Genomic DNA, 26,144 nt, shown 5'->3' with positions numbered 1-26,144 from the left:
AGAAAGCCAAACAAACAGAAAACAACAACAACAAAAACGCCGCCCACTTGCATCTCAGTCTAGGATCTTTGGAATGAAATTTATCATCAGCGTGTAAGGACTTATAAATTGTATCAAGTCATGAAAATACAGAACAAATCCCTCAATGACACTGGAAGGTTTTTCCAACGAACACAAAATTGTTTGTGTTGACTACATCTCTGAAGTTTTGGCAGACGCAAGCGTGAAAAAACTCTAAAAAAATTAGAAGTCGTGAAGCACACACTAAGAAAAAACCTACCAAAAAGCCATAAGTTGTCTTTCTACACTTACAAGCTCTGAGATGAATATAACAGCAGGATGCAACTTCATAAAACATGCTTCTTCACACCCAAAAATGTCTTCTGGGAGGTCCCCGGATTTCCCCAGCGGGTAAGGGGGCCTTCTAGTCAGGCATGTCTTGGGGCTTTTTCCCCAAATTCTCACTGGGTTAGATACTGCACATGACGCAATCCTAAACCACAAGCTTACCGCTGTTTTTCCAGTGAAGTAAACAAGAGAATACCTTTGATGAAAGAAAAAAGAGAAAAAGAACTCAGCCAGCAAAAGCCGATTGGCACGTAGCTAAGCCAAACCTCAGGTAGGATACTCAACACAACATTTTGGAAGAAAGACAAGTTCCACCACATCATGGGAGAAATCCTACCTGGGCAGAGGCCACAGAACCCACCCCCCCCAAATAAGCTGGGCTTAACAAAAATCCAAAATATAGAAATTTGTTTTTCTAACCCTGGCAAACAACCCAGGAATGTTTTTCTAATCTTTGACGACATGCTCAGGGGAATAGCACCATATACACCATGCACGTGCAGAATTAGACATCGTTAGAGAATTTACTTGTCTGCCAAGAACAGAATGAACGCACCAGTGGCGGGTGCCCTGGGCTTCCAGTATGGAAGAGGCCCTGTGCTAGGGACCGGGGGTTGAAGATGAATAAACATCCTACTATCTTCAAGGATCTCATTCAGATCATCTCATTCCCTTGACTGGCTGTTGCTTTGGTTGTTTCCATAGATTTTTACAGGCGTCTGGGTCAGAACAGAAACCCGAGGAGGTATCATTAGATACAGAGAGAAGGGGCCTGGGTTCTGCTCCTGGCCTTCTAATCTTAAGTCCTTTCACCTTTCTCGGCTTCAACAGTCTCCTCCGTGAAATGACGAGGTCTGACCCCAAGATTGCTGAGGTCTCACCACCGAAGTTCCTTGCTTATATGAGCGCTTTTCCCAAGTCCCTGCAGTTTTCCAGCCCACTTACTATTACTGAGAAGTATTTGATACACAGGTTCTTAACGAAGGGTATTATGTGTCAGTAATGTAATCTGGTTGCACTTATTTATAGAAGATAAGGACATTTCAAGGCCTTAATGACAATTGTTTTAACTCACTGTGAAATCCTCTATTTTGCAGAATGTGCAGGATTTGACTTGTTAGGAATTACATTCATTCATTCATTCATTCTTCAGGGATTCAAATTACTATGAATCATTAAAATTCAATATATGTTACAATTTGATCAATCATTTTGCCCAAAGCCTTAAGGGCACGTGCACGCATTACTGAAACACTTTGATATCAAATCAATAGTCAGGTCAGGTGCAAATGCAGACTGATGGCCCACTGAAGGAATTCTGTGATCGACACAAACCTTTAACAATGAGGGCTGACCCTGGCTTACACAGCGACAGAATAACGAAAGGAAAGGGCCCACGGCAGAATTCCTCAGGGCTTTCCCCTCAATAATGCTACTCTTGGAAAATGCTTCTATTGGAAATAATGCTTCTATTGAAAAAAGAAGAGGTAATACTTCACTGCCTGAACTTGGACTTCGATAGCAGTGTCCTCATTGAGGCACATTGCAATCTACATTGTGCCCTGTACCAAACATAGGAAAAGTACCCGTAAGAACTGTTAACCAAAAATGTCCGTCTAGAGTGTAAACGGTGAGAACCCCGCCCACTGGGTTGGGAGCCCTGCCAAGTCCCATAATCCAGTGTGTCCCCTGGAAACTTTCCTGCAAACCCAGTGTATGAGCAGTTCAACCAAAGCCAGCTGGCAGTCACCGGGGGACCATGTCTCTTCCAGGCCTCTCCATTATCTCCCATAAGCATCTCTCCCAGGCCTCCCTCGCTGTTATGGCACTCTCTGCCTTCTCCTCCTTTCCTGTAATTAGGGACCCTGGCTTCACTCAGTGCTGTCAGGTAAACACCTGCTGAGATAAGGGCCTCGAGATTACAGCCCCTAGAACACCAAAGAAGCCTCCACTGGGCCCCCCTAGCCTTTGATCCCCACGCCCGCACTTGCCACGCTGCCTTGGCTGCCCCAGGTTTTATGCACGGGGCGGGCAAGTGCGGAGAGGCGGCTCAGAAGCGAAGCCAAGGTCAACTGAGGAACACCTTGAAACTACGCTCCAGCACAAACAAAGTCCGGGATTTCACAAAGAAATGCCCTGGGGTGGGAAGGGATGTGAGTTGGGAAAATCTCCGCTCCCGGAGATGTGTACTCTGTGGTTGGTAACGCCAGCGCCAGGAGTGCGCCGGCACCGCGGCACCGGTTCCCTTCTCGAAGGAGACCGATTCAATGGAAAGGCGGTCCTTTAGTGTCCTGTTTGCCTCTGGCGGTGGTGCAGCCGGACACTTGAATTTTAGATCAGGAGAAAAAATCACATAGGTTTAGAAAATGTGATTGCCACCAATAGTCTTGTGGGGTCCAGAAGGGACTAGAAAAGTCTCCTGTAGACCGAGGGAAAAACAAAGGAATCCTTGAAGAGAGTTGCCCCCTAAGGCTGCAGAGAGGGCTCTGGGCGGGACGACCTGCTCACCCCACCCAGTGTACCCGCCTTCCCAGCCCTCCCGGGGTTTCTGGTCCAGGTCCCGGGTGACGGGACGGATCGCCTGAGCCTCTCACACAAAACGTCAACGGTTCCCCCAGTTGAGTCAAGTCCAAGGCCAAGTCCTCTTCCTGTAAACCCCGCGTCTGTTTCCTCCCGTTCTCCTTCCCAGTCCTCGCGGCTCCTCGGAGACACGTACCACTTCTTCTCCTTTTCAATTTTCTTTCAAGTTTCCTTCCTATGACTTTTCCCAACACCCTCGGAGTCATTTAAGCATTAAACTCCCCACATCACTGATGAGGAATTTGAGGACGCAAGGTTAAACAGCTTTAAGACTGTTTCAAGAGCACAAAAATGAATTTAAGTCTGATGGGATGAATGAATATTTCAATGGTCTTTCAAATAGCGTCATAAAGTATCTCAGTAACTTTGAGTTAATAAGCAGTGGATTTGGAAATGTGCGAATAACATATTATGAAAATAGCAGCTCTCAACAGTTGTTTATCATCAGCCTGTGGACTGGATCCTGTTTTAGCCTAAACACCCGAGACAAAGAGATGGAGGTCACGGGTCTTTCCTCTGTGGCATGCTCTAACCAGGCAGGGAGAAGGGGGGACAGACTATCTGGATGCAGTGGGATGAGGGTCATGACCCAAGCCCTCGGGATTCAGAGAAGGGGCCCCACAGCGGAGCCGTGGGTAGAGAGGGGGTTAGCTAGGAGAATGTGGGTGGAAAGGAAATTTCACACCAAAGGTAAAAGACATGTCAGTGGCTGCAGGATTGAGAAAACACATCTCTTATGAAAAGGATTCCTCCCGTTGAACCCTTCGTTTTTTCCCCAGGTTACAGTGAGAAAAATCTGTCTGAAAATAAAATCACCCGGACTGTTGTCTGTTTGAACACGAAACATAGCAGCCACGTGGGAAGCACGTGACTTCCTGACAAGGTGAACTATGACGAGGGTCAACCCGGTGCCCTCGGGACACTGTGTCCTGCGGGCGGAGACGGTGGAAACGCGCAACCCAGCGCCTTGCTGCCCACGGCCAAGTTCGGGCTCCTTGCCACTGGACTTAGTGTGACGAGGACACTTCCTTCTCCCTGAGAATCTCCAGAAGCTCAACTTAGTTCCTGACTGTTTACTCTCTCCTTTGAGGCAAAGACTTAAAAAGAGTTTAAAGCAAGAAACTTCTACACAAAGCAATGTTTTGTCTCCTGAGCATTCCACCAAAGCAGAACTGAACCGTTTGAGAGACGTGCTTTCCTTAGAGGCACGAGCGGTTTTGAACAGCGCTCCTCAAGCAGAGGCAGCATGGTCTAACGCACAGGATTAAAGCAGGAGACCGGGGGTCTGCCAGGGAGCCTGAGTTTAAGTCTGCAGCCGCCATCCTGTAGGCGGATGGTACCTCGGGCCCTTCAAAGCCACACGTCTGCGCGTGAGTCGGAGCGCGCGTGACGCCGTTGTCCCTCCTTGGGATGAAGATCGTGTAGATGCCCGATCTCTAGGTGTGAATTACCACGACTCTTTTCTAGGTTATTTAACTTTCAGTGTGGATAAAAGCATATATTTTTGGCACACTGATTACAGTTCTGCTTATAATTGCTTTTTGGTTCCAATTAGCCTACAAAACTCTCCCTGTGGAACATCTGGGTATTCATAAATGACAACGCAGCCAATAAAAGCCCGTGATTTAAGACACAGAGTCCTCACTGTTTCACAAGCTGAATTCCAAGAAGGAAACACCTAAAAAGCACTCTACTGTATAGAAATCATAGACAGCGTGGGACAACTTATTCTCTCTCCCTGTCTGTCTGTCTGTCTCTCTCTCTCTTTTTCTCCTCACCCCCCTCTCTCATAAAGTTTCTAATACGAACGATCTCTTTCAGCATGAAGTACATTCTCCTTAGTCACTGAGCCCTCGCGACGACTTAGCAACAAAAGCCCAAAGCAACAGGTGTATCGCCCGTCAAGGACACGATCAGAATCGTTCCGTGAGCTGTCCCACTCCGTCACAGCCCTGCCTCACACCTGCACTGGAACACTACCCTAAACGGCCAAGTTCCCATTCTGGATTCACGCCACTTGAAGACAATTGTTCAGAACTTTCAAGGAAAGAGAAAGGGAAAGAAAAAAGAGAACAAAGATGAAAAGAGAAAGCTGCCAAATAAATCTCTTCGACGCGAAGATTTAACAGAGGACATTTTTATAGCTCAATTGGCGACTCATTGTTTGAAAAAAGAAGTTATAATAAAAATGCAGATAGCTCGCTCACTTCAATAGCATTAGAAATGACTGTTGTTATAATAATAATACAGACTAGACTAATAGCTATTCAAAGAAAGTTCCTGATGGAGAGCGGAGGATAATTAGTATTCTTTGGACAGAGTGTGCAGAAAACAGGACAGTCTATAACAAAACTCGACTTCCTACACTAATGCGTGAAGTGACTCCCTGGGGGGGGGGGACAGGAGAAAACAGCTGAGTTTTGAAAGCATCTTTTTTTGAACGTTTCCAAATAAGTCAAAGCACTTAGTGAGTACAAAAGGAATTCAAATGCAAAACCACTGTACCATCGCAATAACTAATGCAGATTTCCCCCCAGGGGTTCAGCTCCAGGTATATTGGTGACTGGTGTGATTTACAAAAACCCTTAACTTAAAAGAGTTGAAAACGGAAGCCAGTCTGTCGCCTCCGAGCTCTGACGGTCAAGGACCGCCAGGTTAGACACCACTTGTCTTGCTGGTGGTCCTCCCAGTACGGAACACAGAGTTGGAACCCATAGTGGGCACTTACTAGTATTTGGATGGATCGATAGATGGATTAATAAACAGGAGCTTCTGTTTAATGAGCACTGGCGTAGAACTCTTTCAAACGTTAGAGCATTTCTTCTCTCTGCGCAGTAATGATCATAGATTATTTATTTTCTTCTGTCTACATTTCACAGATGATAAAAGCCGAAGCCCGCAGAGGACATGAGCTCCTCAAGGTTGCCCTGCTGGCAGATGGCAGAGCCAGGAACCAACACCGGGCAGCAGGAGCTACAGCCTCCCAAACGCTAGCACGGGCAAGAGAAGCACTCCACCTTCCTCTCTGGTGCCGGCTGTGTGCGACCTCAGATGCGAACACACCAAACGGGGAGGAACGGAGAGAGGCGCTTCAAAACTGCCTTCTCGAAAGCAGATTGAACAAACAAAAAATTACCTGCAGCACAGCCAGTGCGGGAGTCACGGCCGACAGTACGAAAGCCATAAAGCGCGTGTCTTCTGTGGGCCTGAAAGCTGGCAAACCGAGGCACAGGGGTCCACTGTAAACATCCCTACAGACTCACGTGAGCCCAGAGGACCAAGCCAGCAGCACTGTTTCCACAAGAAGGAAAGCGCTTGTCATTCTAGATCATTCCATTGGTAATTACCAGAGCCAAAAAATTGCGCTAGTTGTAACACCGTATTGTGTAGATATACTTAATAAGTCAGCTTATTATCCAGTGACCGACCAGTGGGCTGGGGATAACGCCTTAACTGCCGTGGGGTCTTACTGATTGGACCATCTAGTCAGTGGCTCACACTAAATTCTCTGGGGTCCTATTCACAGGATTCACGCCTGGGTTCGCCCCAGGCGAACTGCAGCCTGACCTGGGGAAGCGGGGTTACGGGCTGACATGTTTACAATGCCCCCGAGAAAGTGCAGCTGGAGTCAGGAGCACTGCTTTGGCCAGCCCACCTCGCGTGCCACGTGAAGAAACCCAGCCGCGCCGTGACCAGACGACCCAGGCCACACAGCGCTGTGGCTGCAGATGGGAGACTCAAACCTGGGTTTTCTCACTCTCCGTGGCTCCCTTCAATAAGGAGCTAAAGCAGTGTGGGTGGGCCAAAAAGTCCGTACGGTATTTTCCGTAACATAAAAAACTAATTTCCATTTTTACCAATAACCTTATTGATCTGGATATTTTGGGAATGTCGGCTATCTTCCACTGTTGGCTTCTAGTGGGCAGAGGCCAGGGGTGCTGCTAAACACCTTCCAGTGCGTCAGACAGCCCAACAGCAAAGAGTTATTTGGCCAAAATGTCAACAGGGGCAAACCACTTTGGACACGTTCGCTCAGTCGCAGCACCTTCTCCGTACACTGCACACGTTTTTCTGTGTTTCCATTGTGTTTTTACCTTTCTTGAAATAATAAAGCATTAAGACAATGAAATGTTGTGTATTTTCTTCCATCTTCAATATTACAATGGCTGCACAAAAATGCACCAATTTTGATGTTTGTTTTTAAGTGCACACTCGTATGACAGCTGTCACAACACAATCTAACAAAATTAAAGACAACCAAGTGCTAGGAAAGCCATCATACAGAAAAAACATAATGAACTTTTTGGCCAACCCAGCCTCTGTTGGCAAAAATCCCTCTGACCAGCTTAGAGGTGCCCATAAGACAATTCTGACTCATGCTACCTCTTTGCCGGAAATGCTAGGTGAACTTTTAACACATCTCTGAAAATGCAAACGCTTTGCTAGCTGCCGCCCGGCACGAGTGGTTCTTCCACAGACAGGAGACCTGCTGTCGGAGCTTCAGTCGGGGTCGGACACTGAAGTGCGAGCCGTGCCTGAGGCGTGAGCACAGGGCTGACACTCAATACACGCTGCTGATCTGCAATAAATGTGCTAATTGTTTTTCTCTGTCCAGACATCGGCTTCCCTTGCTCCTCTCACGTATCGTCCCCTCAACAGGCACACACGCACGCACGCTCTGTCACCGGCTGCTTCTCCTGCCTCCCGGGACCTTCGGAGCCATTACTGTGCCGTCGTACTAGGAGAGCTCCGTGTTTCCAAGTCTGCTGAGAGGAAGAGACCAACAATAATGTCTTCCTTGCTGCCTACACAGAATGGAAGGCAGCAGGATTTCGTAAAAAGAGGACTGGAAGCTGTACATCTAGTCCCACATGTAAGAAGCTGAAATCATCGCTCCGCCGTAACAACTAAAAAGCTGAACAATCAACAACTGTTCTCGTACCCAAAGAGGAGAGGACACAGGACAAACCCTGGTCCCCAACGCTGGAGAGACGGACGGGCAAAAACAAGGCGTCCGGTGTACAGAGCAGAGAGGAGGGAGCAGCGCGGGTGGGACAGCAGTGAGGGGTGAAGGCAGAGACGTCGGTGGGGGCTGCGACTCGACCCCCTGCCCCACAAAGCCTCCTCCGCTCAGGCTAAGAAATGCGACTTCTGTCTGGTCAGAAGGGAGACACCGGGAGACTTGAACAAGGGACTGGGAAATGGCATCTGAACTTGGCAGTGGTATGAAGGATGACAGATTCTGAAGGTCAGATCAGTCAGAAGGTGATCTCGGATGTCACGGGATAATGAGGTTGGGAAGGGACAATTGGCAGGGACAGGAGGCACAGGAGGGGCCTATGAAAACTCTGGGGGCTGACTTTGTCATCTTTTTAAAAAAATTCCTCACCATAGGATATTTTTTTTATTGATTTTAGAGAGGGAGGGAGGGAGGGGGGACAGGAGGGAGAGAGAAAAAGAGAAACATGGATCAGTTGCCTGCCACACACCACTGGCAAGCTAAGCAGGTAGTTCCCCTTAAGTGAACTGTTAATACAGGAGTGCCACACAAATTAGATCATGCCCACAAGACCTAGGTTGGGGCTAAAAACGCTCTTGTGGGATGGAAGCTGCAACCTAGGCATGCACCCTGACCGGGGATCGACCCCACAACCTTTTGGTGAACAGGATAGCACTCCAACCAACTAAGCCACCTGGCCAGGGCTGACTTTGTCATCTTGGCTGTAGTGATGGTTTCACATATGCATATACTTGTCAAAACACCAAAATACACACTTTAAATACGGACAGTTTAGTTATGTATCTCAAAGCTGTTATTTCACAGTGATCTAAGCTGTAACAGTCTCTGCAAAAGACTGTGTTGTGATGAGAGCGTAAGGACGCAGAGAATGGGGGGGGGGACCGCTCCCAAGAGGCTGTGCTTCCCACGTGGGAGCAGAAGACAGACAATAACTCGGCAAAGGGTTGAGGCGTGTGTGTTTTAGGAGGGGAGGAGTCACGGGCAAGAATGACTTGAAATGTAGGGATCAGGAGCCAGCTGATGGAATACGGCATGAAAAATCCAAGAAGAAAAGGAAGTCTTGAAGAGGAGGAACTTTATGGGCACAAATATAGGCGTGTGTTTGCGGTCGGATTGGAAGATGCAAGGGTGGACTGGAGGGCTAGTAGAATTTCAGCCTTCGTTCTCTCTGTTTCCTTTTTGGGGAAGGAGGAGGTAGTCGAAGAGTAGGATACGTAGGTGGAGCTTTGGAGCAGTCACCGGCTACAGAGACTGAAACGTAACCAGAGACAGACTTTCAATCCAGGAGCATTCTTCCGAGACGAGATGGTACCCAACCGAAGTTCAAGTGATCTTGCACATGCGCACGACAGATGTCATCCGACAGTCCTCCTCTGCTATCTCTTTCCCCCCAGCCAAATGTCACTCAGGGGCTATAGATTTCTAACAAACTCTTTAACTGTATTGGAAAATAGTTCTACAACATCCATGAATATGCAGAATAATTCAGTGAGTAGCAATGTTCTACCACCAAGGTTTATCAAATCTTAACACGATGCCATATTTACCTGAGTTAAGGAAGTCCTTGAAGCCAACATAGGCTTACTGGACAAAAGAGTTTCCAGCACCAGCAAACATCAAGTGTTCGCCTACTTTTCACATGTCATATGTTTCACGAATGATGTCCGGAGCACGTGAGAACCTCAGGTAATGCTGTGGATGGGGACAAACCACATATGGCCACAAATGGCCACTGGCAAGCTAACTAGGTAGTTCCCCTTAAGTGAACCATAGCACATGAATGCCATGCAAATTAGATCATACCCACAGGTCCTAGGTTTGAGAAGAAAAAGTGCTCTTGCAAGCTATGAATTTTTAATTAAAAAAATGGTAACTATGACTCACAATACTGACACTATTTTTCTTCAGTGTTCTAACACCCCTTGCCACTTTGACATTGGTAAATATAAAGAAGGTTAATAAAAAAAATACTTCTTTCCCACACCATATAAAATTTCTGAAGTTCAAAGCATGAAGTCGGTTTCTAAAGACCGACTAAAGATGAGCTTTGTTCCCTGTAGACTTGAAGAAGGAAGCTCTTGTCTCCACGTCTACGAGACCGTCGTACCTGCCAAAACAGACTGTGTGCGTCTCCCCGCAGCAGCTCCACCGTGTCCCCAGCCTGGATGTGCAGCGGGGGCCCCTCGTGCAGCGTGGGGGGCGGCGTCCCGCCATAGTTCCGGATGACCTGCATCTTCGGTAGACCTGAAAACGCACAGCAACGACTTTTAGCATGGGCATGATAATGATGTGTGAAGTCCACATGTGCTTAAAAAAAAACAACAGCACCATGATTAACATTAAAAAGCTTTAACAGCCCCAAGTCCAAGTACACATTTGAAGTAACTACAATGGAATGTGTTTCTACTTTCTCATAACTGGAGATGCTAATGCAGTAAGACATATATTTATGCCCTGATCCCGCTCCCTCGCCAGCCATCTATTTTTAGTTGGGAAAATATTTCTCTTTCAGCTGATGCCTGCTTCATAAAAAACACATCACGTACGGTTTAATGGAAAAGAATCAATTTTTTCATCAACTCGATCCCTCCTGCCTATTACTTCCCTCTTGGGCATTGCCTGATTTCATCGCGGAGGCGGCTCACCCTTTCTGTGCGCGTATCGCGTTGCCCAGTCTAAGGCTCATATCTTAAGGTTATCTTTGTAATTCAAAAGCAAAACCGTGATGGATGTGCCAGGGCACTACTTAAGACATTTATAGGGAGAAATTCTTCAGGCTCCAATTCAGGCTTGCAAAGCAGACCCAGCAAAGAGAACATGTCTCAGCCAATAGCATCAACGATGCCTGAAACCCAGATGCACCCCGGTCTTCGCGTTCCTTTGAATGTACAATGAAGGCCTCACTGCAACATTTCATTTCCGAGAGTGGCAGCGTCCACCGCACCCAGGCCTGGCTGCATTAATAATGTCCCAAATGGATAGCCTCACCGTCACCTTTGCATTTAGAGGTAAAACCGATCCCTCCTGCAAGAGCTCACGCATAAGCATGGTGTCTGTGGCACACTTATGGACTGAAGCCGTTGCTAATGACACTGTAAGACTTTTCATTCTAACAAAGGACCACAGAAAAGGTGTAACTAGCGGAAGAGGCAGGATGAATGTCCTCGAGTTCTCGACGTTCACGTTACCTAGGAAAGACCCAGTATCTCCATGAGATGTTCCAGCAAACGGTTTAACGCAGTCTTCCAAAATCCCTCCACCGACACATCCTCATCCATCCGATCAACGGGGGGCAGCGGGGCAGAAAAACATGGCACCCTTCACCCCGGAGTGGCTGCTGCCACTCCTGGCACGTGTGGGAGCCGCCACGCCTCCTCCTGGCCTCCGACCTCTCGCCCCACGAGCTCAGCCGGTGGCTGGGGGGATGGGGTGGGGGCGGTGGCTGTAATCCCACCTCTTCCCTGGAGCACTTCCCCACCAGACGTGCTAAGGTGACGCCCTGACACGAATGGCAGACTTTGTTGTCTTTCCCCAAAACCACACTCAGCGGCCCTTCTCGGTGGAGTGTTTGTCCAACTACACGCTATAAATGCCGCAGGTGGAGAAGCAGCTGACTTTCCCATTTCCACAAGGCCGCTATTGTTCGTTTAACCTGAAATCCCATCGCTGTGTAAATTCTATAGATAGCTGACTGCTCTGTCGCAGGCCTGAAACTAGTAGAATATGGTAGGCCAGCTGTAGTTGAAAAATAAAATAGTACTGAAAAAATGAATATATGAATTATGTAACAGTATTCTCCTATTTCGAACCCTTCCTGTTGCACTTAGAACGAAATCCGGACTCCCGGCCACGGCCCACAGACCCACATGTTTTCTAGCCCCCAAACTCACCAGTCTCACACTCACTCACTGCTTTTCGTCATTCTGACCATTGTGCAGTTGCTTATGCTCCCTGAGCAAGTGGATCCGACTGCGTTATGACCCTTGGCTTATAGTTCATCTATCACTTGTTAGCTTGTCATCTGTCTCCTGGCCTCTCCTTTTCTATATACTTGTACTGCCTAAATTTGAGTGTTAACTATTTATTTTCATCATCAACTTTAGTTTCTAATAGTAAAAAGAGGAGTTAAAATTCAGATTTTATGGGGCAACTACCACTTCATCATTAGTTTTGACTTGCTTTTGAACAATTTGTGTCTATTTGTGCTTTAACCTATAAATCTAAGCACATGCTCCATGCAACTGAAATTGTGCGAGAAATAAAATTATTTTTAATGTGCAAAATGGCTAATACATGTCTTAAAAGCCCTTAAGAATGATGCTCTTAATAATGTATATTCATCCTGAACATCCTTTAAATTAGGTGACTTGCATCACTGATAGAAAAAGAATACTTTTTTAGACCATACACTCCGTGGCTGAATCAGCACAACAATACAAGTTCTAAGGTCAAAGCCACTTATACTTTCTAAACAAAGTCTGCTCTGGTCTCACCCCAGCTTTTCTCTTGGGCTGCCTCCTTCCCGCGATACACTCGCTTGATAGCCGAAGGCCTCTTGCCTCGCGCTCCCCAAAGACCCCGCTGTGTGCAGACCTGGTCTATTGATCTGTGTGTGGAAGGAAGAGCCCCGCTATTGGTATTCCTGACAGCAAAGGTGTGGAGCACGCCGGTGACTCGGGCCGTCATTCTGACGTGCTGAGTGTTTGAGAGGCCGGCGGGCCCTCAGGTCAGAGACCAAGGAGCCGCACCTCTGCAAAAAATGCATGTGCATTGAACAATCTCTCTACCTTTCTTAGGGACAGGCTTCTGTAAGAAACTTCTTAAAACAGGAAAAAAAGAAAAGTAGAAGAGCCATCTACCTCCTCTTTGTAAAATGGCACCACGCTGAAAGTATTGATCTGGAAGAACTTCCGACCTGCTGTCTTTGTGAACTTTGATGAGCTCACTTTCAAACCCTGAGGACCCACAGCCACCATGGCCCCTTGCAGGTAACTTTGAGGTTCAGTCTCTCCCCTGTTATTTACCTTGATTATTGTTTCCTCCTTGACCTTCTTCCACAACAAAAAAGTAACTCAAGTCAGACCATTTAGACACAATCTTATGGACTCGATGCGAGCAGGCTGAGTGTATAAATTTATCACTCCGAAAGTGAGTGAGTGAATAATTATTACTCAAACCCAGCAATGTTTCCTAAGAGGAGGCTGGCTCCGGATCTGTCTTTAAGGTGGTAAAATGTTTGTTTCATTCCCTTTCACCGGGCCAGGGTCAACAACCAACGTATCTACATAATATATAGAACCTGAGACTCAGGAACGTACCTCGTTAACACTCCAAGAAGGAGAGAAACCACCCTGAGCTGTGCACGCTTCTCAGACAACACTGTTCTGGCCACAGAGACACTGCACACTAGCCTGCAATAGTGATTCTGTCCAGGAAGCTTCTTCGGGTAATTAAGGCAAACACTTTGTTTTCACATAAAATGAAGTCCAGTTGCATCTAGCTAACTAAAAGCAAAAAAAAAAAAAGTGTTCCTTCTAATACTGACCTGTCACCCAGTGAGAATGGAATCCTGGATTGACTAAGAAAAATGAGGGAAGATTATGGAAAGGCCAGACATAATTGCTGGTGATTTTAATACCTAACGAATAAATCAGTATCTTTTCCCGAGAGAGCCGGGAAACAATCAGATGCACAATTTTCCAGGGGGAAATGATAGTTTTATAAATAACAACAGACCCTTCAATTACTAAAGGAAGTTCAGATATTCTGTTTCAAAATCTCTACATAAGCCTGGGATTATCATACCAGGAGTATACATTCTTCTTTCTTCCTCTACAGTAATTGGGAATACTAAAAAAAATAAGGTATTAGCCTACAAAGCTTCTGTCTTCTACAATTATTCAATTTAAAATATCTGAAATGTATGTAGAATATTGACTTTAGAAAAAGTAATGTTTTGTTTGCCCTTTGGAAACAATCTTGACTTTTTTGTCTCCATCTCCTATCAATTCAATAATTATTACTACTCTTCCTGGACTTTTTCTTTTTTCTGTTCTTATTTCCTTAAGGTTAGCTTTCTTCTCTCCCCAAATTTTTAGCTTCCTGTCTTTTCTACATAAAGAGCTTCTTTCATCAATCTTAAATACCAAAATCATGCTATAGTTTCAACTTGTTCAAATTTAACACAAGAAGCTATTTAAATGTTTAGACATACACTTGCTTCTAATTATCTGAAAAATCATAGAAATGAAATGGAACCTACATCCCAAGGGTATAATAAAAAAATATGAAAGTGATAATTATTGAAATGTAAACCGCTGACTACAAAGAAAAATACAAAATGTTAACATAGTCAGAAATCGTGCCAAAGCCGTGAGTCATCTGCACGGCAGTTACACCAGTGAAAACAGGACTGCGCATAGACAAGACACACTGAACTTGAACTTTGCTCAGCCTCACTGAGTTCTCAAAATACCAGTGACACCGAACACACCGTCACGTGCCATTATCCTTTACAGAAACACCTGCGCACCGCATGGAACATGTCCCTGCTAACATGGCACTTAATTCTGAAACCCTCGCGCTGAGTTCTCACGGACTTCATGTGCACGCCATGACAGAGGGCTGGCAGTAAAAACGGCCCGCCCCTGAGTTCCTGGACAGAGTCGGACCATTTCATTTATGTGTTTCTCATTCCTTAAGACAAAATCCTCTGGGACAATGAACAAAACGTCTCTGTCCTCGCTCAGGTTTGCCCCGTCATGGCACTGCAATGTGTACAGGCTTGGAGCAGAGAAATCAGCTGCTGTTGACTGTTTTGAAAGTACAGGAAAATGTCCCATGGTTTAACCTACTGTGTGCCGAAACAATCCTTTCAATATACCTGTATTGAATATCTACTATTAACGAGACCACAGCACCAAGGTTTGGTGAAGTTCAAGTATGACAAACAGCAGGCATCATTCCTGTAGGAAAGAACATTTCATGTAAATCCATGCTTGCGCACTGGCTGTGTGAAGAACATTAATTAGTATCTCTCTGTTCAATAAACTCAGCGAACACCGGTGGAGGCCCCTGCTTCCGTCCACCTTGGAGCCATAGCCTTTCTGAAAAACCTAGCTACAGAATTTTCTTTCAAGTCCCAACAACAGTAAGGAGATGTTCTATGCGGGAAAGTTCTTTTTACTTTTTCTGCAAATTTTTTTTACGTCTCTATAGAAAAAATATTTTTATCGATTACAAAAACCCCCCACAAAATCAATGCTTTTTGTTTTTCTTTAGAGCAAAGACTGTCTAAGTCATTCATCTTTGTTTTATTAACCCCAAGCACAGTGCTCAGATGTGGTAAAAACGTGTTAAAAATAAAGTGATTTAATTTTCAAGAGAAAGTTTTACTATGAGAGTTGAGTGCGAATTTTAAAACAACAGTACGTGATAAAAACCAAATTAATATTTCTTTTTCCTATTTTCTTCAATCGTTTAGCAATTCATGACATATGTTCTCAAATTCACTTTGAGGTAACCACTAAGAAATCGAGGCTGTGGCCATAACTTCTGTGTTTCAGTGATCAAGTTTAATTCCAACACCCAAGAGGGCGTGGGAACCACAAAGCTAAGAAGACCCAGGGCGTCCACCTGAGCAACTGAAGCAGCAGCTTACTCCCGCCTCTGATTTCTCCAGGGGCTCTTCCCACCCCGATGAACTCGCAAGCCCCTTCTGCAGTGAGCTGTATATAGCCAGCTTGCCACTGTCTTCCAAACTGCTTTTTTCTTTTTATCTCCCCCTAGACAGATCCTTCCAGAATATATCTCTGTTGTTGTCAAAATTCACCAAGACCAAGGAGAATGACTTTGCATAAAACGGAGCAAATAAGTTTGAAAATGTTTTGAGAAGTTACTTGGAGTCTACAGCTACTTAAAGCACGTTCGTCCCCAGGTCGGGCTGGTTCCTGGAGCCCTCGTCGGTGGTTCATTTGGTCCTGAGACATGAGAGGCAACCACGAGTAAGAGATCAGGTCCCTTCTCTTAAAGAGCTTAGCATCGAGTGGGGCCAGAGAGGGACACACACAGTCTTCCTCAGGGTGACACGGCTGTGACAGTGAAGAGACACGTCACCGTGAAAGTGCTCCGCAGAAGCCCCGAACCAGGGGCGCGCAGAGACTTCCAGGGAAGCAGACTCGAAAGTGGGGCAGGCTTCAGCCAGACACGGGAGGGCGCACAAGCTCCCCCATCTAAAGAGGCACAAGCCTCTGTGCTTCAATGACCCCGCCCCCCGGCAGGGCCCCGCCGGGTGGGTCCAGGCAGGCTGACTCGGACACCGGCAACGGGGTGGTTCAAACGCTGGGCCGCAACACGAGGCCCATCAGACCAGTCCATGAGCCCGGGGGCAGGGCGCTGACAACTGGCAGAGGGGTCGGGGAGCGGGGCGTCTCTGAGATGGGCGTGACGGGGAGAGGCGTGTGGAGGTAACCCCGCAGAAACGGAGCAACTCTGGGGGACGGCCAGGCCCAAGGCGCGGCTTGCGGGGGTGTGCGGCTGAAATGAAGCCAGGGCCAGCGGTCACTGGGGGTGAAAAGGTCGATGTCAGGTGAAGCGCGGAGGCTCGGGTTTCACACGTGGGTTTTTTCGATTTTACTCGAAGTTCCTTTATCTAAGAAAATGCTGCTTTGAGGAGTTTTAAATGACCTAAAGCAGAGGCATACCCTGCGTTTGTCACGAACGCCATGAGGGACACAGAACAGACAGGATTCTCGGGGAAGGGGAGTGAGCAGACACAACTCGTGGGCATGGAGCGGTGCTGGCCCTGCTCCGCGCTCCACTGGGATCTCCCCGTGACGGCGTCTGGGTTTGCGGACTGGGCCGCGGTGGCCGGCAGGAGAAAGCACCGAACTGGTGGCGGACAGGAGCTCCGGTTACGCGGGAATCATCCCGGCCCCGCGCCGGCTGGCCGCCTCTTCTCCTCTGAGTGCCGACCCAGTCCCTCAGCGTCGCCCTCGGGGACGGTCCCCAGGGGGCGGGGCCTCGGGAATCGTGACCCCCGCACCCGGGCCTCACCTCCAGCCTCCGCACGGTTTTCGGGGAAGACAACCACTTCTGGTTCTTGAACAATTCAAGTGAGGCTTCAGCTTAGGAAACAAAACCATCAAGCCCTGGCTGGCGTAGCTCAGTGGATGGAGCGAGGGCTGCGAACCAAAGTGTCGCAGGTTCGATTCCCAGTCAGGGCACATGCCTGGGTTGCAGGCCATGACCCCCAGCAACAGCACATTGGTGTTTCTCTCTCCCTTTCCCTCTCCCTTCCCTCTCTAAAAATAAATAAATAAAGTCTTTTAAGAAAAACATCTTTAACAAAGAAAGGTCAGGTCAATATGGGATAAAGGTGACACCTATGAGCAAATTCCACATCTACAAAGTCATAAGAACCTTTTTCTCCCCCAAACGGAATTTCAAACTCCATAGCCTGTGTTTTCCTTCCCTTTCTGGCGATCGCGGGCAATAAGGAGTGTCCCAGGAGAGGGCAGCTGGGAAAGAACTGTTGGACTCGGGGACGTAACCCTTCTGGACACTTCTGTCCCAAGACTGGCCTCGGGCGTGAGTTCTCCTAGACGCCACACTGGCTCCCAGGGCCTTGAACTCATCACTCGTGACCTCAGCCCGACGCTGCCCCCAGCATCGACTGCGGTTCCACACGGCGACAGCACGCGAGACCACACAAAACCCCGACAGAACGTTCCGTGGTTCACAGCACAAGTCTCACAATGAGAGCTCTACGAACTGTGAACAAGAAACAGCACTGAGATTTAAAACGTCATTTTCAGACTCATTTTGTGGTGACATTTTCAGGGGTCTGGCGGGTACTATTGAAAATGTATGTCCAGCAACTTAAATATTCAATCCGTTGTATTATTAGTACGGCCGTGCAAGAGAAATAAGCCAGTCAGAGAAAGACAAGTACCATATGATCTCCCTCACATGTGAAATCTAATGAACAAAATGAATTAATGAGAAAAATAATGAGGATAGGAGGCATGGAAACGTGAAACAGACTGACAGTGGTAAGAAGAGGAGGGGAAAGAGGGGAATGGGCAAAAGAAGGTGAAGGGATTAGTCAAAGAACTTCCTCGCAGACCCGTGGCCAAGGACAATCAATGGGTGTGGGGACTGCCTGAGGGAGAGGGGAGGGCTCGGTGGACGCGGGCAAAGGGAGAAAACTTGGGATAACTGCAATAGCATCAACAATACAATTTAAATGTTAAAAAATGAAAATGTATGTCCGGCAACTTAAACACTGCATCAGTTTATACACAGGAGAAATGGCGATCTGCTATTAGCACGACCACGCAGCAGAGCTACGATGTAGTCTGGGTCCCAGGTTTCATTCTGGCGTAGAAGTTGTATGAGGACCCGAGCATTTCCTTAACCGTCATTTCGCCTCAGTTTTCCTACTGGGCACACATTTGCAAGGTATTTTTTTAATGAAAAAAACCCCCGTTCAAATGAATGGCTTCATAAAGCTACTAACATGAAAGGTAGAACCTACCATCCCTTATAAAACACACAGCCAGAGCGGAAAAGGTTTGATTTGTCACTTCACAACTATACGTAGGAAGTGGGGTTGGATAAATTCATCAGAGGAATCCACCTTTGTCAATAAGCAAAGGGCCGCGGGCGTTCCTGTCCACAAGGGGAACCCCTCACACTGGTAAGGGCACTGCAGAAAGACCCCAGCTCATCGCCACCCGCAGAGAAACCGCCGGGACTCGGACACAGCTTTGCCGGAGAGCGCAGGGGCGCCGGTAAGGGGCCGCTCCCTTTGTGAGGAAGTGTGCTCGTATTCTCATGTAAATATAACGACAGAAGTACACAGGTACCAAAACAGCCTCTATCTTTATATTACATTCTTGCGATCTCTAGAAATGAATCCCAGCTTCGTCATCCTTTTTAAGGAAATACTTACTAAGCAGCTAATATGCACCAGCTACCGTGTTAGGTCTTAGGGATGTGCGTTCTGCTAAGTGTTCTGTTCACACACGAGTGGAAACACACAGAGTTCTCTGCGACATCTGTTGAGGAGGAACCGAAGTCTCCAACGAGAAACGAAGGGAGGGGTGGCTGTACCAGACAGTTCCGCTGGCCCGTCTTCACCATCCTAATGGACTAATAGCCAGAGAACTACCTTTAAAAGGGCAAACTGCTACACTTTTCTTTCTCCCACCTCTAGGCAAAAGAAAGCTCTTCGATGCCGACGTGTATGAAAGGAGAAAAAAAAACGCTCCAACGATTAAAATTACTTGGCATCCAAAGAGTATTCCCGCGGCTGGTCGGATTCATCTGAAATGCACTCGCTCCACTCCCACTCCGCATGTTCTGTCCCCGAGTTTATTCCGGCTCGGCCCGGGGCTGTAGTGTGCGAGTGAGTCTGTGCAATGCTTAGAAAGGTGGACGGATTCCTTGGCTCGCAGGCCTTGTCCACGCGGCCACTACTCTCCGCATAACAGCACCGACAGTGAAGCCCACTTCCAAGGTGCTAAACCTGAAGAGTTCCTTGGTGCTGGGCTGGGTTGTGTAACTGTTATTTTCATGCTCGTTATCGCCAGTGAGTGGGAAGGCATTTGGAAGACTTAGCTCCCTTGGCTTCGAAGGGAGGTGACTAGAAAAGAAGCTAACTGGTGTGCCAGTTTTCTAGACACCCATGTGCATCTCCACGGGAAGACAGAAACACGCAGGGACCAGCAGCTGCACACATCCCCTTAACACCCGTGAACTCACGCGCATCCACTCCCTGCCCTGGTGAGCCACGCCCTTCCCTGCGGGAGCAAAGGGAGGGAGGCCCCAGGGGGTCATTTACTGGCTGGTACTTCGGCTTTTAGCTTCTGTATCTTCGTCTTTTCCAAAGGCACCCATGTATCCCTGTGTTTACTGATTTTAAAAAATCTTCCACATGCTTTTTGTGCTTAGAATGGAAGTGACAAACAACACAGGCGTGGTCTTGCCCTCAAAAAAACTTGAAACCCAACAGAGAAAAGGGGAAGTATGCAGGCAATTATAATAACGCATTGTAAGTTTAACGGCCCAGAGGTTGCGAGCGCGGTGGAAACGAAAGGCAGGAAGACAGTCTCACTGAGGGCCCTGCCCCGGGAGGAAGCCCTGTGAACCAGGCGAGCTTACCAGCACGACTGTAGTTTATGTAATGATGTGGGTGAGACATTTTTTCCTACACAAAAATGGGACTTTAAAAAGAGCCCTTATTAAAATTGCAACAATTTATGAAATTTTAAATAACAATGAAAAGGCAATTTACAACGTATAATTAGGATTATCTTTCAAACACTCGTTCCAATAAAGTTTATGATATGCAAAAAGTTGGAAACCATCTAAATGAATAGCAATTGGGAATTGCTTAAATTAAATCTAGGGTAGCTCCCTGTAATTGCATAGCAAGCTGGAATTTAAAGATAATGTTACAGGAGATGGCTTAATGACGCAGGACCATATTCAAACACGCTGTCAAGGGGGAGAGGAGCGGATCACCAACCAGCGACGCACACAGTGAGACCGCGTTTCTGTTTAAACGACAGGGAGGAAGCACAGGGAAAGACCTGTGGGGAGTCATGCCGCCGTGTCAATAGTAGCCACGTTAGGTTTGCAAAATTCTAGGAACTGGCTGCTTGTCTCAGTTTTATAGAGTTAACATCTGTGTCTCTTATACACGTTTTAAAGTACTTTTGTTCTCGTGGTTAAACCACACCCTTCAGGTTGTCTGTAAAATATGGTCCAAAACACCAATGTCCTGACCATAAACGTAGGTACCATCCAGGAGTCTCTGACCGTGACATTCCACCAGGCCAGCGCCAGCCACCAGGGCCGTCCCTCGTCACACTGCCCCTGCGTGCGACTTAGCACGAGCACCCACCCCTCTGGGTGGACGTGGCTGGCAGCGGCTCCTTTGTGCAAGAAGTGCCCATGTGCCCATGCCGGGCTCTGGGGGCGCTGGCAGGAGCCCTCTTCCAGGGGCTCCCTGTGACATGCACGCAGAGGAGCTGACCGTGAACTTCCACAAGGCAGGCACAGACTCCTCTTCGTTCCACTGTGTTTCCAGGACCTTCTGAGTCACTACCACAGAAACGGCTGCACGGAACGTAGGTCGTACGCTCCTGTTGCGTCTCCTCCCCCCTGGAACGCAATCACCTCCAAGCCTGGGACCACGAATTACTCAACGGTCCAACGTACAAGGAAAGTAAAGTCGGCGGTCCAGATTGCTTGGGAGAGGTATTTTGCTCTCCTAAATGAACAATAATTGTTCAGATTTTCGAGTCATTATGTGCCCACAAGGAAGGAATTGCACAGCTCGGAAAGGAAAGGAAATTTAAATTCATCATCTGACTAACCACTCACATGACACAGCCCTAACATGTGAAACCCAGAGCCCTGTATTGAGAGCGACTGGATCACTGAAGAAAAAATGAGTTGCTTCGCTATTATCAACACTGAGTCCACTCTGCCGGCAAATTGGTATTCCCACAGGTCAAGGGCCACACCTCCAGTCCCCTTTCTCCAATGAAGGGTATATTTGAAAATATGACAGTGTTTTCTTTTTAAGAAAAAGTTATAGCTCAGGCTGAAAAACTAGAGTAGCTCAGAAAACATGTACAGGAAAATACTTTCTCAGCTTTTATTCTCTGCAATGTGGGTTTTTCCTTAAAGAGCTTCGACAGGGGAAGGAAAGGTACCTGCCGGAACCAGTGGGAGACGGGGTCGCCGGGGCTGAGGTTATCTGGAGCATTTCCAAGCCCAGCGACGCGGCCCATCAACAATCAGTGGTTTGGGGGTCTAATAACTGTCTCCCCTATTTTATGAAGACCACTGAGCGTTGGACCGATTTTAGTCGAGGCCACTGGTGTCCAAGTTTCTCCTGTTCCGGATGCAACCAGACCGACAGGCTGTGTGATGAGGTGTCAGCAGCCACACTTACTAACCAAAGCGGAGCTCTGAGCTCCCCCCTTCCACGTCTCAGAGCAAAGGGCAAACGGGGACGCAGTCTCTCTGCACTGAGTGGGTAGAAAAAGCCATTCTGGCGTATGAGGAACGGGCCAGGGAACGAAGCTAAAAGTTTCTAAGTCGATCCAACTACTCGTTACAATGCTGGCGGCGAGGGCTGCATTCAGAACGGGGCAGACGCAGCCCGAAAGCAGGAATTCCCCCACCGAGTGACACGCCCACGATTCACAGCGGCCTCCCAGGCTGCAAAGGCTGGCTGTGTCTTCCCGAAGCTTCCCTGGGTTTTCCGGTTATTGTTCTTTATAAACCTATCATGTTTTATATATGCTGGGAATCTGCGTTTCAAGATATCTTGGTAGCCCCTCTATGAACTATGGGTTAAACCGAGGAAGGCATGTATAATGGGGCTGTGTGTTCCTGTAGTTCAGCCAGTTGGTTAGAATTCGTGGGAGACTTCTGGGGAGGCAGTCATCATCCAAAGCCAAGTTCATTCAGTGACTTAAAGCACACTTTCCACGTGCGAATACTCAGACGGAATTTTAATATACTAACTTTTACACTGTTGGACAGTATTGTGTAAACTCGGGTTATTAAAAAAACTTGAACAATAAAAAAGTGGAGAGATGCATTGTCCTAAATCAAGTACATCTGACAGCAAAAAAATCACCTTGAACAACATCAATGTGTACAAAATTCCACTGGAAGGACTTGAAAACATCTCTGGGTCCTCCGCAGCCCCTCTGAGCTTAGACTGTCTCTCTAGATTTTTGAACTCTAGGTAGATTTGGATTGCAAAAAATAGTAAAAAGCAAAAACAAAAACAAAAAAACCATGACTGTATAAACTCTTTCACCAAACAAATTAAAGTTAAGAGAAGGTGATAGACAGAATTACACACAATATGATTTGAGGTAATTGCCCCAAAAAGTGTTTCCAAAAAAACTATTTCAGAAAAATTCCAATTTGCACAAGGGAGAGTGTGCTGGGTACCTCTGCTGAAAACCTGATCACTTTGCCTTCGAACACCGGCCAGTCCCCCCTCTCTAATTCCAGCAAACGGGGTCACTGCGGTGCTCTGTGTCGGCTGTTATGGGTCCTAAGCGAATCTCCTATTTGTCAGTTTAGCTCTGAGTAGTCGATATTAGAGACCAATGATTTTCACTGGAGGATTCTCGCAAAACTTATCAGAATATCACTTTATAAATATGTCTGGGTTCTGCATTGCTATGGGTTTAGAATCTTTTATTCATTGTTCTTGTGGCCTGAAAAAAAAAATTAGCAAAGCTGCTGTGGCCTCACCAATATTTAAATATAATGCTCTCCCCTGTTTATAAAGGGTGGGCAAAGGTAGGTTTACAGTTGTGAGTATGCAAAACAGAGTTTATTGTTGAGTTATTATTTATTAATTATTGTACTATTTTCCATATGAAAAACTGTAAACCTACTTTTGCCACACTGTGTACACACTCATGAAGAGTAAGCATGTAACAAAAAAAAAAATAGAACTGCTAGCCTCAATAACAAACCATTCTCTTAATTTCCAAAGTATAAAAAAAGCATACACCAACTTTTCAAAGAGGTCAGAGAGTTTGCAAACCAGAAACCAGTGGTCCCTTTTATACAGCTGGGCTTATAATCCAGTTCAATGTTTATTTACTGAACACCTACTATGTTCCAGATGCTATGGTACAAATATGGAAACGCTGAGACTCTCGCTATTCGTCAGGGAGCTGATGAAAAGTTTTAGGAAGTACACGCATACCCAGGTCATTGCAAAAAATGTAACAAAATCCTCCATCGGGGTTGTCCTGAGGGAGCCCACAGAGCACAGCAGAGGGGAGGCACGACAAGGCGGGCTCCTCGGACCAAGGGGCATCTGCACCGAGTGCGCGGGGTGGTGGGCAGCAGGACGGACCGGAGTCGGGCAGGTGAGGCAGCGGGGCGGGGCTGGTGTGGCCGCACGCAAGGGTGCTGCAGGCAAGCAGGAGAGCGGCAGCAAGAAGCTCACACTGGCACAGGCCTGGGGACCCTTCCTGCACATTCGTCGGGCGGGCTCTGAGGATGGCGGCGAGTGTAAGCTTGCGGGGGAGGTGGGATGAGGGGTGGAAGTTCCCCTTTAAGTAAACCATTCTCCTGATAGTGTGGAGGAGGTAAGGAAGGAAGTTAGGATTAGGGGCAAGAGGAGCCGTTAAGAGCCTATGACAATTATCAGTAAATTGAATAATCATTTACTAAGCACCCCTGGTGGGAGGGTGGCCATGGGAAGGATAGGGGGAAGTGGAGGGTTTGGAGTGGTCCACGCCAGGCCAGGTAACAAGGGGTGCATTGTCTGAGAAAAGTTTTAAAACAATAATAAAATTGTCTAAAAGTCAGTTTGACTTTTCTTATATCACGGTGGGCCAGGGACTGTGAGCAGTGTCAGAGATAAAACATTCCTCCCCGCCACTCGGGGGACCACGCCCACCACCCCGTCCTCCTGGGGCGTCCGTGTCCTGCAGGCCAGCCACCGGGGATTACGAAGATCACAAAGACCAAGCCCAGGTGCTGGCCCTAGAGTTGCCTGTCCATCTAGCAGGGGAGACAGGGCTCAGTCGCCGGAGCTCACAGCACACCTGTCACACATCTGTCCTTCACCGGTCACGCCGGGACGTCCAGGGGGCAGCCCGACTGGTCCCACACACCCTGGCCGCCTGTGGCCACCCTGCTGAGGGCAGGGCCAGGATCCTGCGGGTCCCCACCCACAGGGACCCCCGTCCCGCCCGGACTCTGAGGGAGGGTGCGGTCCTTGTCTGTCAACACTGCTGTGCACAAACCGCACTCCTCCCCACTGCAAAGCCGCCAGGCAGAGAGGACGGGGACACGGTCACTGTCTCTGTGCCCACACGAGTGGTGCCAAAACAAGGAAACAACAAAATAAGGCCATGGATGTTCGTGTATTTTCTTCATTGCTTTTAGGGAGAGAGAGAAACATGGATGAGAGAGAAGCGTCGATGGGTTGCCTCCCACACATACTCTGACTGGGGATCGAACCTGCAACCTTTCGGCCACAGGATGATGCTCCAACCAACTGAGCCACATGGGCTCGGGCAAAATAAGGCAATGGATGTTATCTGTCAATGCAGTTTCTCAAGGCAGGTGGTAGTAACTGTGAGGAGAGGAGGGCACATTTTAGAATCAAAGTAGGGATGGGGAGGGATTTTTTGTGGCGGTGGTTGTTGTTGTTGCTGTTTTTTGAGAAAGCTCCTGAGGTCACATGCACGGGGGCGGGGCAGCAGACTCCCTGAGGCCTGTACACCTGCCCCTATTTCAACAGCAGCTCAGTGGGGCCCTGTGGCTCCTGACTCCCCACTCGACCGTCCGTGCTCCTGCAGCACACTCACTCACGGAGACACCAATTCTGTGCTCCCCCCGCCCCATCTTTTCCTGCCCCCTCTCTTACAAGCAGGTAGCTAAGGTCTTCATTTCCCTGCTTTAAGGAGCACTGTAGGGCAGAGAGCAAAAGCTTTGAGAAATCACTGAGTCTCCCTGCCCCCTGCAAAACCTGCATTGCTGGTGAGAGGAAGCTAAGTGTGTCCCAGAGGAGAGAGGGGAGAAGAGTCACCTTTGGCCAAGCCAGCCGAGGGTGGAGGAGGCTGACCGGAGGGAGCAGCGCACCGAGGTGCGTGGCTCTGGGGCACCGTGAGTGTCCCGGTGCTCTGAGGCTTCGCAGGGGAGAAGGCAGGACTTCAGAGGCCGCCTGGGCACCGAGGAAAGCTGGCGCCCCGGCCTCAGACACCCTCCTGACCAGACACTGCGCTGGCCCCGCGGGACAGGGACCCAGGGACCAGCCGTCCTCAGACTCCGAGGCGGGGATGACAGGCTCAAGGCTGGGATGGAGCTGATTCTAGGAAAACATTTTAAATGGCTTTATTTCTCTCCCTCCTAAGTTTATGGACTGAAATTCCCACCAGCTGCCTTCGGCTGCGTAAGTCATTTTAGGGATACCTCGTACGGACCGCAGGGTCCTCTGGGACAGCCCGGCGGTGCCCGGCGTCCCGTCCTGACGCCACGGAACCAGCCGCCGCCCAGCACGCTGTCAGCATTCTCCTAACGTCTCTGTAGCCTCCTCACTGCTGTAATTAGCTCTGTGTCTTCAGATCACTGGAAATAGTTTACTTTCGAAACATAACAGCAGCTCAAACTTCCATAGCACGTACCACGT

The 26,144-nt window shown here is 47.9% G+C and overlaps 1 protein-coding gene across 3 annotated transcripts in view; it reads right to left on the bottom strand.

Annotated features, from left to right (window-relative positions):
* Nucleotides 1-26,144, bottom strand: part of VAV3 (vav guanine nucleotide exchange factor 3) — a 263,079-nt gene that overhangs the window by 35,580 nt on the left and 201,355 nt on the right. For all 3 annotated transcript variants that reach the window (XM_045816668.1, XM_045816669.1, XM_045816670.1), the window contains exon 20: nucleotides 10,056-10,192. In XM_045816668.1, the coding sequence (XP_045672624.1) occupies nucleotides 10,056-10,192 (137 nt within the window). The remainder of the gene's footprint in view (nucleotides 1-10,055; nucleotides 10,193-26,144) is intronic.

The sequence above is a fragment of the Phyllostomus hastatus genome, unplaced genomic scaffold (assembly GCF_019186645.2).
Source record: "Phyllostomus hastatus isolate PE091 unplaced genomic scaffold, TTU_PhHast_1.1 phas_scaffold_216, whole genome shotgun sequence".
Classification (NCBI taxonomy): domain Eukaryota; kingdom Metazoa; phylum Chordata; class Mammalia; order Chiroptera; family Phyllostomidae; genus Phyllostomus; species Phyllostomus hastatus.
Note: the sequence above shows the minus strand (reverse complement) of the source record. Positions and strands in the feature narration are given on the sequence as shown.